The sequence below is a fragment of the Eptatretus burgeri genome, chromosome 1, assembly GCF_056783735.1.
Source record: "Eptatretus burgeri isolate ZD-2024b chromosome 1, Ebu_testis_v1, whole genome shotgun sequence".
Taxonomy (NCBI): Eukaryota; Metazoa; Chordata; class Myxini; order Myxiniformes; family Myxinidae; genus Eptatretus; species Eptatretus burgeri.
This window is the reverse complement of record NC_140961.1, coordinates 1,582,418-1,597,475: the sequence shown is the minus strand read 5'-3', so window position 1 is coordinate 1,597,475 and position 15,058 is coordinate 1,582,418. Positions and strand designations below refer to the sequence as shown.

General features: G+C 47.4%; 2 protein-coding genes across 8 annotated transcripts in view; both read right to left on the bottom strand.

The window, feature by feature from the left end:
* The window catches only part of LOC147033764 (phosphatidylinositol 4-kinase type 2-beta-like), a 39,154-nt gene extending 33,416 nt beyond the window's left edge, over positions 1–5,738 (bottom strand). For 2 of the 3 annotated variants that reach the window (XM_085870396.1, XM_085870404.1), the window contains exon 1: positions 5,061–5,738. In XM_085870396.1, the coding sequence (XP_085726522.1) occupies positions 5,061–5,105 (45 nt within the window). In that variant the 5' untranslated portion in view covers positions 5,106–5,738. Of the gene's footprint in view, positions 1–5,043 lie in introns of all 3 variants that reach the window. The other variant, XM_085870416.1, reaches the window with a different exon arrangement.
* Positions 5,739–6,016: 278 nt separating this feature from the next.
* Positions 6,017–15,058, bottom strand: part of PBDC1 (polysaccharide biosynthesis domain containing 1) — a 48,694-nt gene continuing 39,652 nt past the window's right edge. For 4 of the 5 annotated variants that reach the window (XM_085870426.1, XM_085870433.1, XM_085870449.1 and 1 more), the window contains one exon: positions 6,017–7,318. In XM_085870426.1, the coding sequence (XP_085726552.1) occupies positions 7,201–7,318 (118 nt within the window). In that variant the 3' untranslated portion in view covers positions 6,017–7,200. The remainder of the gene's footprint in view (positions 7,319–15,058) is intronic. The other variant, XM_085870442.1, reaches the window with a different exon arrangement.

The window sequence follows — 15,058 nt, the reverse complement described above, 5'->3', positions numbered from 1 at the left end:
ATCTTTTGTGAGCAGAAACATTAATCTCAAAGTTAGTTTAACAGGGGGTTGAGCAGAACTCAAGAACCTTAATTCATCATTAAATAGCAATCCCTTTTCTTGAACAAGATGAAATATTGCTGGTTGTTCTGTTGGAATGAGACCTGCTCTGGTTTTTGAATATTCATTGTTTTGGAGAGCATTCACAACATAATCAGGGAGTTGATTTATCTCTTCCAGTTGTTGAAATAATCCTTCATCATCATATTCAAATTGTCCTATATCTTCTAGTTCTTCATCCATCATTTGACGAAAGACTTTTATCATTTGAAGTTTTTAAGGGGTGTATTCCATCATTGGAACTGTAGACATTTGTTGGGCAGTTTTTTTTTTTAAGTGGTTTAAAAAAAACTCGTTTTCTTTCAAACGCTTCTTCACCCATTCGTTTCTGTCTGCGTTTCTTCTTTATGTCTTCCTGTTGTTTTACAACTTTTGAAACCAACTCTTGATGTTCCTTAAATCTTCTTGTTCTTTCTTTCGCATCCATTTATTCATTGGAAAATATCATTTAATGAATTGTAAAGGTTAAGAGGGAAATTTTCCTTTTCTTCAACATTAAAGTAGATGTGTTCAAATAAATCCTTTTCTTTAAATATTTCATCAAATTCTTTATTAAGATTAATATGAGTTGTAGTTTCTTCTTCACTAATACTTGTATCTCTGCTTTTCATACATTTTCAACTCAGGTTGAAAACTTGACTTTGAAAAATTATGAAATTATCATAATCTAAAAAGTTGGGAGTAAGGAGCGTCTTTAAAAGCAAACAGGTTTCCCCACATACACTTGAACAAACTAAGAGACATCTTAACGAATTTGGAAGATTTTTTACTGTTAAATTTTATCTTATTTTCCCAAATGGGTAAAAAAAAAAAATCATTCATTTAAATATTTGGAAAACAGGTCATTAAATTTTTTATTGGCTTTTTTTAGAAACTCTTTGTCTTATCCTAAGTTCAGGTATAATTTCAAGATAATCCATTATTTTATTTATACAATATCTTGTGTTGATATTTCCCTGAAAATGACAATCAATAATATAATTCATCAATCAATGAAACATTAGTCATTTGTTCGGTCTCTTCTCTTGTAAGAAAAGGTGTATTATCACCCTCGTATTTCACATTCATTTCTCTTGTTAATCTTGTAAAGTAATTAATTTTTGATGTAATTTTGAAAGTTATGTTCTTTTTTTATTTTCATTAATTACAAGATAATCACAGAATATACATTGTTTATGGGCTTCTGACTGTTTAATCCCACTCTATCACATGCAGGACAATTCTCAAATTTGTCATATGGAGAATCAGGGACTTCAAGAGGCTCAAGATCGAGAATACTATTCATATTTATAAAGTAAAACTTTACTTCAAACAAAATTCATCTTCGGTACTTTAATTGGTGCTTTCACAATCATCTATAAAATTACTTTCATAACTATCGTTTGAACACAAACTCTCGGTATCATAACTGTCTTCTGTTCCAACAGAGATACTATCATCACTCTCATATTCTTCAAAATCTTCAGTTGAATAATGACTCGTATTTAATTCGTCGAAAAAAAACATTACAATCTATATCTATATACTTTTTTTTCATTAACAGATTCAACGACATTTTTTATTTAAAGGTAATTTTAAAATGGTCCTTAACTACTACTGAACGAAATGTTATTTCACCTGATGTATTAACATCCTCTATTTCATCAAGATTTACATCTTTAGGGTTGTTGACAAAAAATACAAATTTCTCCTTGCATATTACAGATGGTCTTATCTTTTCTTTCCAAAGCTTCATCCATAAGGTTTTTCTTTTTTGATACTTTTTGTTTCATTGCTTTTTCTAGTTTTGAATATATTGCCAGAAGGAGAGGAGACTCATTTGTTAGAGCTACTTTAATTGATGTTCTTCCAGAAATACTAAAATCCCTCCCACTGAAGGAAATTTAAGAACTCATATTATTCGCCATAATTGTTTTTATCCAATAGTTGTTATATTTATCTTTATTCAATTTTACATCCTCGACATATTTCTCAGTATCTTTCACAAATGCAGAGATCGAGTGAAACTTGTCTCTTGTGTCTTGATACATTGTATTTTAAGCAAAGTTTTGCTGTATAAATATGATGAATACAACGTACTGCGACGTTAGTAATCATGAATATAAATGTTATTTTAAAAAACCTTCAAACCAAACACACATTCAATCTTTTCAGACAAATATCTCCATTTGAACAAGAAACAAAACATTGTGATAGATGTAATATTGATATTCTTCAAAATAATAATAATAATAATAATAATAATAATAAAACACCTTCAATCACACAAACACAAGAAGAATGAAGAAAGGGAAGGGGCTACTAAATTCTGTTTTGAAAACACTGATGGGGCATTTTAAGGATGTATACAAATAAGATTGTTTCGCTTTGAAGATCGTGGACCATCTTCAATCATTGAAGCTGTTGATATGGTTAAACAAAGTGTTGAAACTATAATTAAAATCACATTTAGTGAAATGAAAACTTAAGTTTGATATGGGAATAAAATTGAATGTGGTAAGAGAAGGTGATGAAACTACTCCCTATTTGAGGACAACCCCTCACTTTATCACATCATTTCAAGATTTTGGAAGATGTGATGTTTATGATGAACTCCAGAAACAAGAAAAAGATGTTGATCACACTTGTAGGTAGTGCATCTGCTCTTACAAAAATAATCTTGAGATGTACAGATCTTAAAATCAGATGCTCTTAAAGCTTCTTATATTGATTTACCAAAAGAGATAAAACTTAAGAAAGCGGTTGTTAATATTCAAAACAAAGATAATAAATGTTTTCCATGGTCTGTTCTTGCCCACTTACAACCTCCAAAATGGAAACTTGAAAGCGTTGAACATTATAAGAAATTCGAGAATACGCTAAATGTTAAAGATTTAAAGTTTCCAATGTCATTGAGAGATGTTCCTAAATTTGAGAAAATGAATAATCTATCTGTTCATGTATATGGATTAACAGATGCAAACAAAGTTCAGGAATTAAAAATTTCAAATAACCATGAAAATGATGAAACACACATTGACCTTCTTTGTTAAAGTTCAGGAAAAATTCACATTATGCAAATATAAAAAAATTTATCAAGACTAATCACCTCACAAGTATTCAATTGAACAAAGAAAACATATCCCTGTAAGAGATGTCTCAACTTCTTTCATACGAAAGAACAATTAAATCAACAATCAAAATACTGTCGTAATCATAAATCAACCATAATTCAAATCATAAAAAATCAACACCCCCTCCCCACACAGTTCACCCACCACCCTCCCCGACACAGTTCACCCACCACCCTCCCAGACACAGTTCACCCACCACCCTCCCAGACACAGTTCACCCACCAGCCTCCCTCCCCACACCGTTCACTCACCCACCCTCACACCGTTCACCCACCACCATCCCTCCCCACACCATTCACTCACCCCACCCTCACAACGTTCACCCACCACACTCCCCACAATGTTCACTGACCCATCCTCCCTACACTGTTCACTCACCCCCTCCCACATCATTCATCCACCCCTCCCCACATCGTTCATCCACCCCATTCCCTCCCCCACAGTTCACCCACCAACCTCTCCAGACAGTTCACCCCCCACACCGTTCACTCACCCCCTCCCCACATCGTTCATCCAGCCACTCCCTCCCCACACATCACCCACCACCCTCCACACACAGTTCAACCACCCCTCCCCACACCGTTCACTCACCCCCTCCGCACACAGTTCACCCACCACACTCTCCAGACAGTTCACCCACCACCCTCCCCACACGGTTCACCCATCACCCTCCCCACACGGTTCACCCATCACCCACCCCACACAGTTCACCCCCCACACCCTCCCCCTCCCCACACAGTTCACCCATCACCCTCCCCACACGGTTCACCCATCACCCTCCCCACACAGTTCACCCATCACCCTCCCCACACAGTTCACCCATCACCCTCCCCACACAGTTCACCCATCACCCTCCCCACACAGTTCACCCATCACCCTCCCCACACAGTTCACCCATCACCCTCCCCACACAGTTCACCCATCACCCTCCCCGCACAGTTCACCCCTCACCCTCCCCACACAGCGCACCCATCACCCTCCCCACACAGTTCACCCATCACCCTCCCCACACAGTTCACCCATCACCCTCCCCACACAGTTCACCCATCACCCTCCCCACACAGTTCACCCATCACCCTCCCCACACAGTTCACCCACCACCCTCCCCACATAGTTCACCCACCACCCGCCCCACATAGTTCACCCACCACCCGCCCCACATAGTTCACCCACTCTCCCTCCACACACCGTTCACCAACCACCATCGACACACAGTTCACCCACCACCCTCCCTCACAGTGTTCACCCATCAACTCCCTCACCACACCATTCACCCATCACCCTCCCCACAGTTCACCCATCACCCTCCCTACACAGTTCACCCATCACCCTCCCCACACAGTTCACCCACCACCCTCCCCACACAGTTCACCCATCACCCTCCCCACACCGTTCATCCACCCCTCCCCACACAGTTCACCCACCACCCTCCCCACACAGTTCACCCACCACCCGCCCCACTCACACACCGTTCGCCAACCACCATCGACACACAGTTCACCCACCACCCTCCCTCAGAGTGTTCACCCACAACTCCCTCACCACACCATTCACCCACCTCCCCCCTCCCACCACCCTCCCTTAACCGTTCACCCACCCTCAGACAGTACACACACCACCCCCTCCCACACACCGTTCATCCACCCCTCCCCACACAGTTTACCCACCACCCTCCCCACACAGTTCACCCACCCCCTCCTCACACCGTTCACCCACCACCCTCCCCACACACAGTTCACCCACCACCCTCCCCACAACATTCTCCCTCAGACCGTTCGCCCAAACACCTTAAACTAAGGTTTATCAAACACATGGTGTGTTTATACACGACCTCCAACATTACCACACCTCCGGCTCCTCTGGAAACGCGTTCGCTGGTCCCAACGTCTCCATCTCTCCCGTCGGACGCGGGATGGACTTGGAGAACCTTCCAATCTCATGGACTTAAAAAGGGGGGCACTGCAGCACGTGTTTCTTCTTTTGTCCTCTCAATCTTCGACGTTCATTTATCCGTGTTTGTATTAATTAATTTTTACTCTTCCCTCACGTCCCGTGCTGCATGACGCGCCCTTTTTCCCTGCTCTTCTTGCAATCACGTCCACCACAACCCCCACAACCCCATGCCTGTCCCAATATCCGATTGCGCCAACAGACGCAGCCTCGCGAGGGGGCGGAGCTAAGGGGTGGAGCCTAAAAAGGAGGCGTGTCCGAATCAAACATCGAGGCTTTGGCAAAGGACGAAAGAGGATCCAATCAGCTCGTTTGAAGAGCATTTAATCAATCCGTGTATTATTTCCTCTTCATGATACATCGGCATCGAAATATCACATCAATTAAACCATCAACCATCAATCATCGATCCCATCATTGGAGTGACAATGGCGTGGAGAGAAGTTCTTGGCAGCACATCACAGCTTTGTTCGGCGATCATTCATTTTTTGAGACAATAACAGCGAAGTAAAAATAATAATAAAATCCTGCAGGCACAGGTGAAACCACGATGTTCACGTGCACGCACTGTGTGGAGGCTCCGCCCCCTTTTGCTTTCATTCATAAATTGCATGAGAGAGGGTTGAATGGATGACAAAACTTGAGCCTCATCTTCAGAGCTTTCTCATGGAATTTCTTGAGTCATATCTTGAAAGGGCAAATGCGAGTCTGTCTGCAAAACGTGATTCTTAATTTGTCTGCGAGGGTGTACATGTAATGGCATAAGATGTTTTAAAAATACTGAACATAGACATCCTCGTTTCGATGCAGACACAGGGATTGTCTGCAGTCAAGAAAGCCGTCGGACCCCAATCTCAGCAAATCTGTTTATTCCCTCCTCGGTGAGACCCCCCCAAGAGTGATGGCGTGTACGTACGCATCACGACGGGGAGGAAACTACTCCGGCACAAACAAACCGTGCTCGTTGATCAGGTGTTTCATTACTGGACCCACGCAAGCAATGAGCACAGAGACAGATCATGGTTTCAACATGCTTACCAACCAACCAGTCTGAGCAGTTATCATTCTTCGTGGTAATGAGAGTCCACACCATACAATAAATGATCACATTTCAAACCTTAAAAAAAAAAAAAACCACAACACGTTTGACGCATACAAAGCAATCAGCATCCAAAGAACGAAACGACAGGCAGGTCAACGTGCATCGTCAATCAGCAATTACAACATGGCACCAATTAGATGATGACCCCCAAAGAGGGATTTTTTAGGTTCTCGTGGGCTTTTTGGTCATTAGGGAGAGAAAAAGAAACTACCCGGGTAGCCAGGCCTCCATCATGATGGGCATTTAGAGAAAGAAGGAGAAGAGCAAATAAATATGGACAGGAAAAATAAAACTGAACCTGTGATCATAAAAAATAAAAACCTCCCACCCACACGGACCTGAGAACAAAAAAAATTGAACTTTGTATTCTCTAAACTGTTCCTGTGATCAGGGAGTAGGAAAACTTTGGGCCAAAGGTGAACTCTGTTCAAGCTCGAGTCTTATAAACTGCCATGACGAGGTGATACCGAACATGCACTGTGGGCATTTGAAGATGCGACCATTCATCACCAAATTCCCAAATCGGGAAAACTCAAGTATTACCCTCGACGGCTTAAGTCACGTCTCACCCTGCCACATCACCGTTCCTCACCAACGATCATTCAAAGGAATACCCAGTGTTCATGAGTGCGCCAAAAGCATGGGGGTGAAACCTCTTGAACACCCTTATCAGACAACTCGGTTTTGCACAATGTGCACAACTTCTGGCTCGTGTAACCAGCATTGCTTAGCAACACCCATGTCGTTGGATAAGCAAAGTCGAGCAATAGTGATAAGACCCCTCCAATGCCTTTGACCCATTTTAACTTCTCTTATTTCCAAAATGAAAACTCGTACATTTGATATCGTCTGTCTCTCCCGTGGTTCCAATCGGCCTCATCTCAGGCACGATGGGATCGAAATTTGGAAAGTGTTTACACAGAACGTTGGACATCATCAGATAATGTGGTCGTGTCTCCATCTTTGGAAGCCTCCGTCGTCCTGGCCCACAGGGGAGTGTTGTGTCCCTCGCGGTTTCGGGCAATCTCTATTGCGTAGAACTGGATTCTTGTTGCTAAAGAGACAAGGATGGGGAGAGGGAAGCTTAGCAGCCATTGCTTGGGATGACAATGAGAGTACCAAAAGTTACATGTAAAGATATTCAACATTTAAAGGCATGCCAAAGACTAATGGAAAACAAATAAGGATGCAAGTCTTCATCGAGCACAACCCCAAACCACACCTGAGAAATGGGACATAGATTTTACATGAATGTACACACTAACAAATGTGTGTGTTTCCTACATAACTCCAAAACTATAAAACCAAGCCGCCTGAACCTATGCAGGCATACCAAGAAAACTCCAAGGAAGTGCAAGAGTGAAAATTGTGTTTTAATGAACCCAAACACCCCCCTTTGAACATAATTAACGGCCTCATTTAATTATATCCTTCATCAGGCGATCCTCGGCCACCTCTCTTTATTTGGGGTCTTCAGGCGTTTCCTGGGTTACCTCACTGGGGTCTGAAACCGCCATGTTTTTTGGCCTGCTCAACCATCCCATGACTTGAAACAGGCTACGATTTCTCAACAAGAACGTTTTTGTAATTTCTTCCCCCACTTTACTCGCTCATATTATCAAATGCCTGATCATCATTGCTACGAATTGCTGGGAACACTGCAGTGCTTATAAATGCCCGAAGACGCCAGCATTCGTGGCTATATTTCATTTCCGCATATGAATAACCTTGAGAATCTCTTAAAGTCAGCTCAATTAAAAAAATTACGTTCCAGAATCAAACTTAGAAGCAGTTCCGATAGCTTAAAAAGGTTTTCATTTGTCTAATTTGGACATAGTTTAGGCATTCTGACAAAGTTATCGCTTGCCAGGCATTTCATTGGAGTGCTTGCTTGAGTGCTGAAGCTACTTGCGCAGCGACCTGTCATCCCGACCTGGGCGAGTGGTCCGTGCTCCGTCATCCCGACCTGAGCGAGTGGTCCGTGCTCCGTCATCCCGAGCGAGTGGTCCGTGCTCCCTCATCCCGAGCGAGTGGTCCGTGCTCCGTCATCCCGAGCGAGTGGTCCATGCTCCCTCATCCCGAGCGAGTGGTTCGTTCTCCGTCATCCCGAGAGAGTGGTCCGTGCCCCTTCATTCCGAGCGAGTGGTCCATGCTAAGTCATCCGACCCGAGCGAGTGGTCCGTGCTCCGTCATCCCGAGCGAGTGGTCTGTGCTCCGTCATCCCGAGCGAGTGGTCCGTGCTCCGTCATCCCGAGCGAGTGGTCTGTGCTCCATCATCTCGAGCGAGTGATCCGTGCTCCTTCATCCCGAGCGGTCCGTGCTCCGTCATCCCGAGTGAGTGGTCCGTGCTCCTTAATCCCAAGCGAGTGGTCCGTGTTCCTTCATCCCGAGCGAGTGGTACGTGCCCGTCATCCCGAGCGAGTGGTACGTGCTCCGTCATTCCGAGTGTGTGGCTTGTGCTCCTTCATCCCGAGCGAATGGTCCGTACTCCGTCATCCCGAGCGAGTGGTCCGTTCCCCTTCATTCCGAGCGAGTGGTCCATGCTACGTCATCCGACCCGAGCGAGTGGTCCGTGCTCAGTCATGCCGAGCGAGTGGTCCGTGCTCCGTCATCCCGAGCGAGTGATTGGTGCGCCTTCATCCCGAGCGAGTGGTCGGTGCTACGTCATCCCGAGCGAGTGATCCGTGCTCCTTCATCCCGAGCGGTCCGTGCTCCGTCATCCCGAGTGAGTGGTCCGTGCTCCTTAATCCCAAGCGAGTGGTCCGTGTTCCTTCATCCCGAGCGAGTGGTACGTGCCCGTCATCCCGAGCGAGTGGTACGTGCTCCCTCATCCCGAGCGAGTGGTTCGTTCTCCGTCATCCCGAGAGAGTGGTCCGTGCCCCTTCATTCCGAGCGAGTGGTCCATGCTAAGTCATCCGACCCGAGCGAGTGGTCCGTGCTCCGTCATCCCGAGCGAGTGGTCTGTGCTCCGTCATCCCGAGCGAGTGGTCCGTGCTCCGTCATCCCGAGCGAGTGGTCTGTGCTCCATCATCTCGAGCGAGTGATCCGTGCTCCTTCATCCCGAGCGGTCCGTGCTCCGTCATCCCGAGTGAGTGGTCCGTGCTCCTTAATCCCAAGCGAGTGGTCCGTGTTCCTTCATCCCGAGCGAGTGGTACGTGCCCGTCATCCCGAGCGAGTGGTACGTGCTCCGTCATTCCGAGTGTGTGGCTTGTGCTCCTTCATCCCGAGCGAATGGTCCGTACTCCGTCATCCCGAGCGAGTGGTCCGTTCCCCTTCATTCCGAGCGAGTGGTCCATGCTACGTCATCCGACCCGAGCGAGTGGTCCGTGCTCAGTCATGCCGAGCGAGTGGTCCGTGCTCCGTCATCCCGAGCGAGTGATTGGTGCGCCTTCATCCCGAGCGAGTGGTCGGTGCTACGTCATCCCGAGCGAGTGGTCGGTGCTACGTCATCCCGAGTGAGTGGTCCGTGCGCAGTCATCCCGAGCGAGTGATTGGTGCTCCTTCATCCCGAGCGAGTGGTCGGTGCTACGTCATCCCGAGTGAGTGGTCCGTGCGCAGTCATCCCGAGCGAGTGGTCCATGCTACGTCATCCGACCCGAGCGAGTGGTCCGTGCTCCGTCATCCCGAGTGAGTGGTCCGTGCTCCTTAATCCCAAGCGAGTGGTCCATGCTCCTTCATCCCGGGCGAGTGGTACGTGCCCGTCATCCCGAGCGAGTGGTACGTGCTCCGTCATTCCGAGTGTGTGGCTTGTGCTCCTTCATCCCGAGCGAATGGTCCGTACTCCGTCATCCCGAGCGAGTGGTCCGTTCCCCTTCATTCCGAGCGAGTGGTCCATGCTACGTCATCCGACCCAAGCGAGTGGTCCGTGCTCCGTCATGCCGAGCGAGTGGTCCGTGCTCCATCATCCCGAGCGAGTGATTGGTGCGCCTTCATCCCGAGCGAGTGGTCGGTGCTACGTCATCCCGAGTGAGTGGTCCGTGCGCAGTCATCCCGAGCGAGTGATTGGTGCTCCTTCATCCCGAGCGAGTGGTCGGTGCTACGTCATCCCGAGTGAGTGGTCCGTGCGCAGTCATCCCGAGCGAGTGGTCCATGCTACGTCATCCGACCCGAGCGAGTGGTCCGTGCTCCGTCATGCCGAGCGAGTGGTCCGTGCTCCCTCATCCCGAGAAAGTGGTTCGTTCTCCGTCATCCCGAGCGAGTGGTCCGTGCTCCTTCATCCCGAGCGAGTGGTCCGTGCTCCGTCATCCCGAGCGAGTGGTCCGTGCTCCGTCATCCCGAGCGAGTGGTCCGTGCTCCGCCATCCCGAGTGAGTGGTTGACTCGCCCAGGTCGGGATGAAAGGTCGCTCCGCAAGTAGCTTCAGCACTCAAGCAAGCACTCCAATGAAATGCCTGGCAAGCGATAGCTTTGTAAGAATGCCTAAACTATGTCCAAATTAGAATGCCTAAACTATGTCCGTCATCCCGAGCGAGTGGTTCCTGCTCCGTCATCCTGAGCGAGTGATTAGTGCTCCGTCATTCCGTGCGAGTGGTTCGTGCTCCATCAACCCGTGCGAGTGGTTCGTGTTTCATCAACTTCAGCGAGTGGTTCATGATTGTTTGTGAACACAATTCTCAGAAAAGTTTCTGTAAATGCAACGTTGTTTTTCAGTGAAAGCAACTCATGGTTTTTGGGTCGTATACAGTACGTACTGTAGTCAGTAATCACACTGACTCCAACCTGCCGATTCCCGAAAAATTGTCGATATCGGCCAAGCACTTGTGCTTGTGTGTGTGTGGTGTTCATAAAGCACAACATATTATCTCTTCTAACTCCCCTACCCCCACCTCTCTCTCTCTCTCTCTCTCTTTGTCCCATCTTTGCCCGACCTCGTTCCAACACAGTGCAGCACCCTCCTCCCACACCTACCTCTCTCTCTTCTCTCTCTGGACATATCCAGGTGGTGTTTGTGTCCGGGCGATGTTTGTGTCGGGGCCGCGTTCCTCTCCCGAAGCGTCGGTGCCGCGTTCCTCTCCCGACGCGTCGGGGCCGCGTTCCTCTCCCGACGCGTCGGGGCCGCGTTCCTCTCCCGACGCGTCGGGGCCGCGTTCATCAATAATTTAGCAACTCGCATACCATGAAAGTTAAAATTTGGACAATCACTACAATTTATTCATTGTGCGGATTAGAAATTCCATTGGCCTGTTTTTGAATCTTGTGCTTGTACATTTTAGCTCAGTTAGTTGTTTGGAGTTGCGTAGCTGATAGCCAATATGAGATCTCTCTGCAGGTAACAAATGGTTAAGTTTGGAATTTGGAAGCAATCTCGTGAAACAATGGATTTTTTGGCTCCCTCATAAACTTTTAAAAGCCATACCTTGTTTATTTCATTCAAATATGCGCACCAATTCCCAACCGGCACCTCACCTTACTCCGCACCTCGCTCACAAAACATCACCACTTCGACTTTCATTCTCGTGCGTTTTCTGAACTACCACGATGAAAAAGATGCCAAAATACATCGGAAAAATACCACATTGGGAGATCGGTAAATCGCCAATTTGTACTTTTTCTTCTTCTGCTTCTTTCCCTCTCAAAGCAATGGAAAACTGTAGCCCAACCTACCTCAATTACTGCTGAAGCCATGATGGTGATTCCAACGCAAGGAAGTTACTTTGTCTCTGGGCTAGTGCACACAACCAAAAATTGGAAAATATTGTTACGGTTGTGGAAATTCACAAATCACCATTCAGGTTCCCCGAAGATCAGTTATGTCGATAAGTGTGTGTCCAGGTTAGATTTCCCCACCGATGTATAACAGGAATTATTCGTGTGCCGGGCTGTGAATCTTGAGGTAGTGTTATTCTTTTCTATCTTTATTTTAAACATCTCCCCACCACCTTCTCTACAACCACGCCACCTCCACCACAACGCCACAAAGTTTACAACCACGGCATCTCTACAAACAAAAAGAACAACTCAACAACTCTCGCGCAATATTCTGGGACAAAAACAGGATTGACGGTTGGGGCGGGTCCCTCAGAGCGAGTAAACAAAAGTGACGGTTACAAAAAGTATGCTCCGAAGAAAAACAAGTCCATCACTCCTAGGATTTTTCCCCCGAGCGCCGAGAATGGAGGGGCGGACGCCCCGGACCAGATAAAAGGGCCGTGTATGAACGCTGAGAAAAACGCGTTGGTCATTGTTGGTCGGTGAGGTCGTGGTTGTTGGTCGGAGGAGTGGAGTTCGTTCGTCGTTGGAGCCAGCCAAGTCACCAAGTCGAGTTGGTCAGAGTTTGGTCAGTGGAGGCAGTCAAGTTGGAGAGTCCAAACGGTGGTTGGTGATCGGAGGAGTGGAGTTCGTTCTTCGTCGGAGCCAGCCAAGTCACCAAGTTGTTGGTCATTGTTGGCTGTTGGAGGCAGCAGCGAAGTTGCCAGCCGGAGAGAGGTCGCCAGCCGGAGCGAAGTCGCCAACCAGCTACGTGACGGTCCGAGCGATTGGGCCCTGAGTCGGTCGAGCGACGCTGAGGAGTGAGCGGGCTCTTAAAGAGCATCAACTCGAAAAGAGCAAGGCCCGTTCGCTCCTCTGAAGCGTCGTCGGCCAGGCCCGATCGACCAGGCCGCACTGCTAGGCCCTGGACCAACCAAGCCGCCGTTACAACAGCTGCTGCTTTGACAACAGAGACATACGGAGGGTCGCCGACAAAGAGACCAACGAGTCGCCTCAAGGGCGACAAAGGTAACCTGCACGGCCTCGCGGAGCTCCTTCGGTCATTCCAGCTCCCAGGAACATTAAAGGCTTACGAGCCCAGTTATATCTTTCTTTTCTGGGGTTTTTGCATGAAAGTCTGTGGCGCCTTGTCCGTAAGTAGAATTGTTGTAAGTGCATGTACGTAATACATAGATATCGGCTGTAGGTTTTTGCTCGTGTCATGTCCCATCCCCCCATTAATTGCATACGTGTGAAAATAAATGTCCCATTGTTGAAATGTCACCTGCTCATTGCGTCCTTTCCTGCCATTGACTGCCATAATTGCGTTCGGAATAAATAGCTGGCTGATTAATAGCCGATAAAACGTAATCTGGTCCGACGGGGCTTGGAGATTTAAAACCGCTCGGCAATCGCAAACGGAACGAGCTGCTTAAAGCGGCTTGTTTTCGTGCAGGCGCCGTTGAGTTGTAAGCTCCCGACATTTCTGTCTGCGCGAATAATTAGGTACATCGACAATTCGGCGATCGACCCTGTAGCGCGTGGGCAGAAGGGTTGGCTGGCTTATGGTGTGGTTGACAACACCCGTAGCTGGGTTTCGGCGTTCATCCGAAAGCTGCGACGAGATTGCTCGTTCGGTGGGCGCGCACGGCCGCAATTGAGCTAAAGGTGGTCGCCCGCACGCCGAACGGGCGAAAATCCACAAGAATATATAAAACATGAATCATTTTATTACGAAAAGGAATCAAACATAAATGTGGACAACTAAACCAGTTGAAGATCGCAGGAGGGGGGAAAATGGACAGAACCACACGAAAAGCGATACATATTCAAACATCACCAAAATCAAGTGAAACAAGTATTAAAACAATTTAATAACAAAGATGAGTTCAATCCATACTAAAATAACAAAATACCAAATAATTAAGTATTTTATTACTTTAAAAAAATTACATGCGAAAAGTAAAATTAAAAAATATACTGTATTGTTGTGGTTCTGCCAAACCGCATACCTCAAAGGCAATGGCACCCAACATACAGTTATCCCCAGGCAGTTATTTCATTAGTATTCATGTAGTTAGTCCTCCCCTCATGCCTAGTGGGTTAACGGGACGAAGTGCATTGCGTGGGTCTCCGAGTTAGGTCGAATAAATATCTCCGATTCATATTCTGATTCCTACTTTAAACCTGTCATTTTAGCCATAGTACATCACGAGCGTGGAAGCATACACACCATTCAATAGGCAGTTATTTAAAAGCACACAGCGATGCCTCCTGTGGCTCGGATCATCCACATCCCCGCTGCACACCAAACAACCTGCCCCAGGATTTGCGTGCCAATTCCCAACCGCAACCTCCCTTCCTCCACACCTCGCTCACCAAATCTCACCACTTTTATCACAAACGCCTCCCGCATTGGGGAAAATATTCCCACACCCCCTCGTACCTCTGCATCGCTACAATTCGCCACTCTATTTTGAGGAGCACTGCATGGCGTCGGATTCTCCTCGGCACCGCGCGATACTCGACCACGCAACGGATGCTTATAGCTCCACCGCATCTCACCGGGAACATCCCAGGTGAGCGTCCAGAATTGATACAGCCCTCATCCAGTCATCAGACCACAGCAAGACCGGGGGCAACGTGGAGGGGTTGCTAGAAGGACAATCCAGAAGTTTGGTTTGGGTCCCAGGTGTGCATTTTGCCTCGTGAAAGCCTGTGGGTGGTGTAGAAAGTCCGCTGCTATCGAACATTCAGACTGCACTCGGTGCACATTCAGGGCTGGGGTGCTGGCTCGGGGAGCATGCCTCATGTTCAGTCAGGAGATCCGAGGCGTGCCGAAGCTGGTAGGCATCTGAGCCGGTTTCCGGTTCCGGAGCCTGGCAGGGGATGGCTAGGGCTGCTGTGGCACAATAGAGGAGCAGTATTTGGGCCACAGCGCGTTGCTTTCTGGTCCTCGCCCCACACTTTGCCTGGGGTTTATAAATGGGTTAGCGAGGGACCGTTCTTCATAGAGAGCTTCTTCTTCTTCGAGGATCTGATCCGAGGCGACTGCCATCCTTCGAAACTCCCTGCCGTGCTGTCGACATCCCCCCAACATAGCTAGA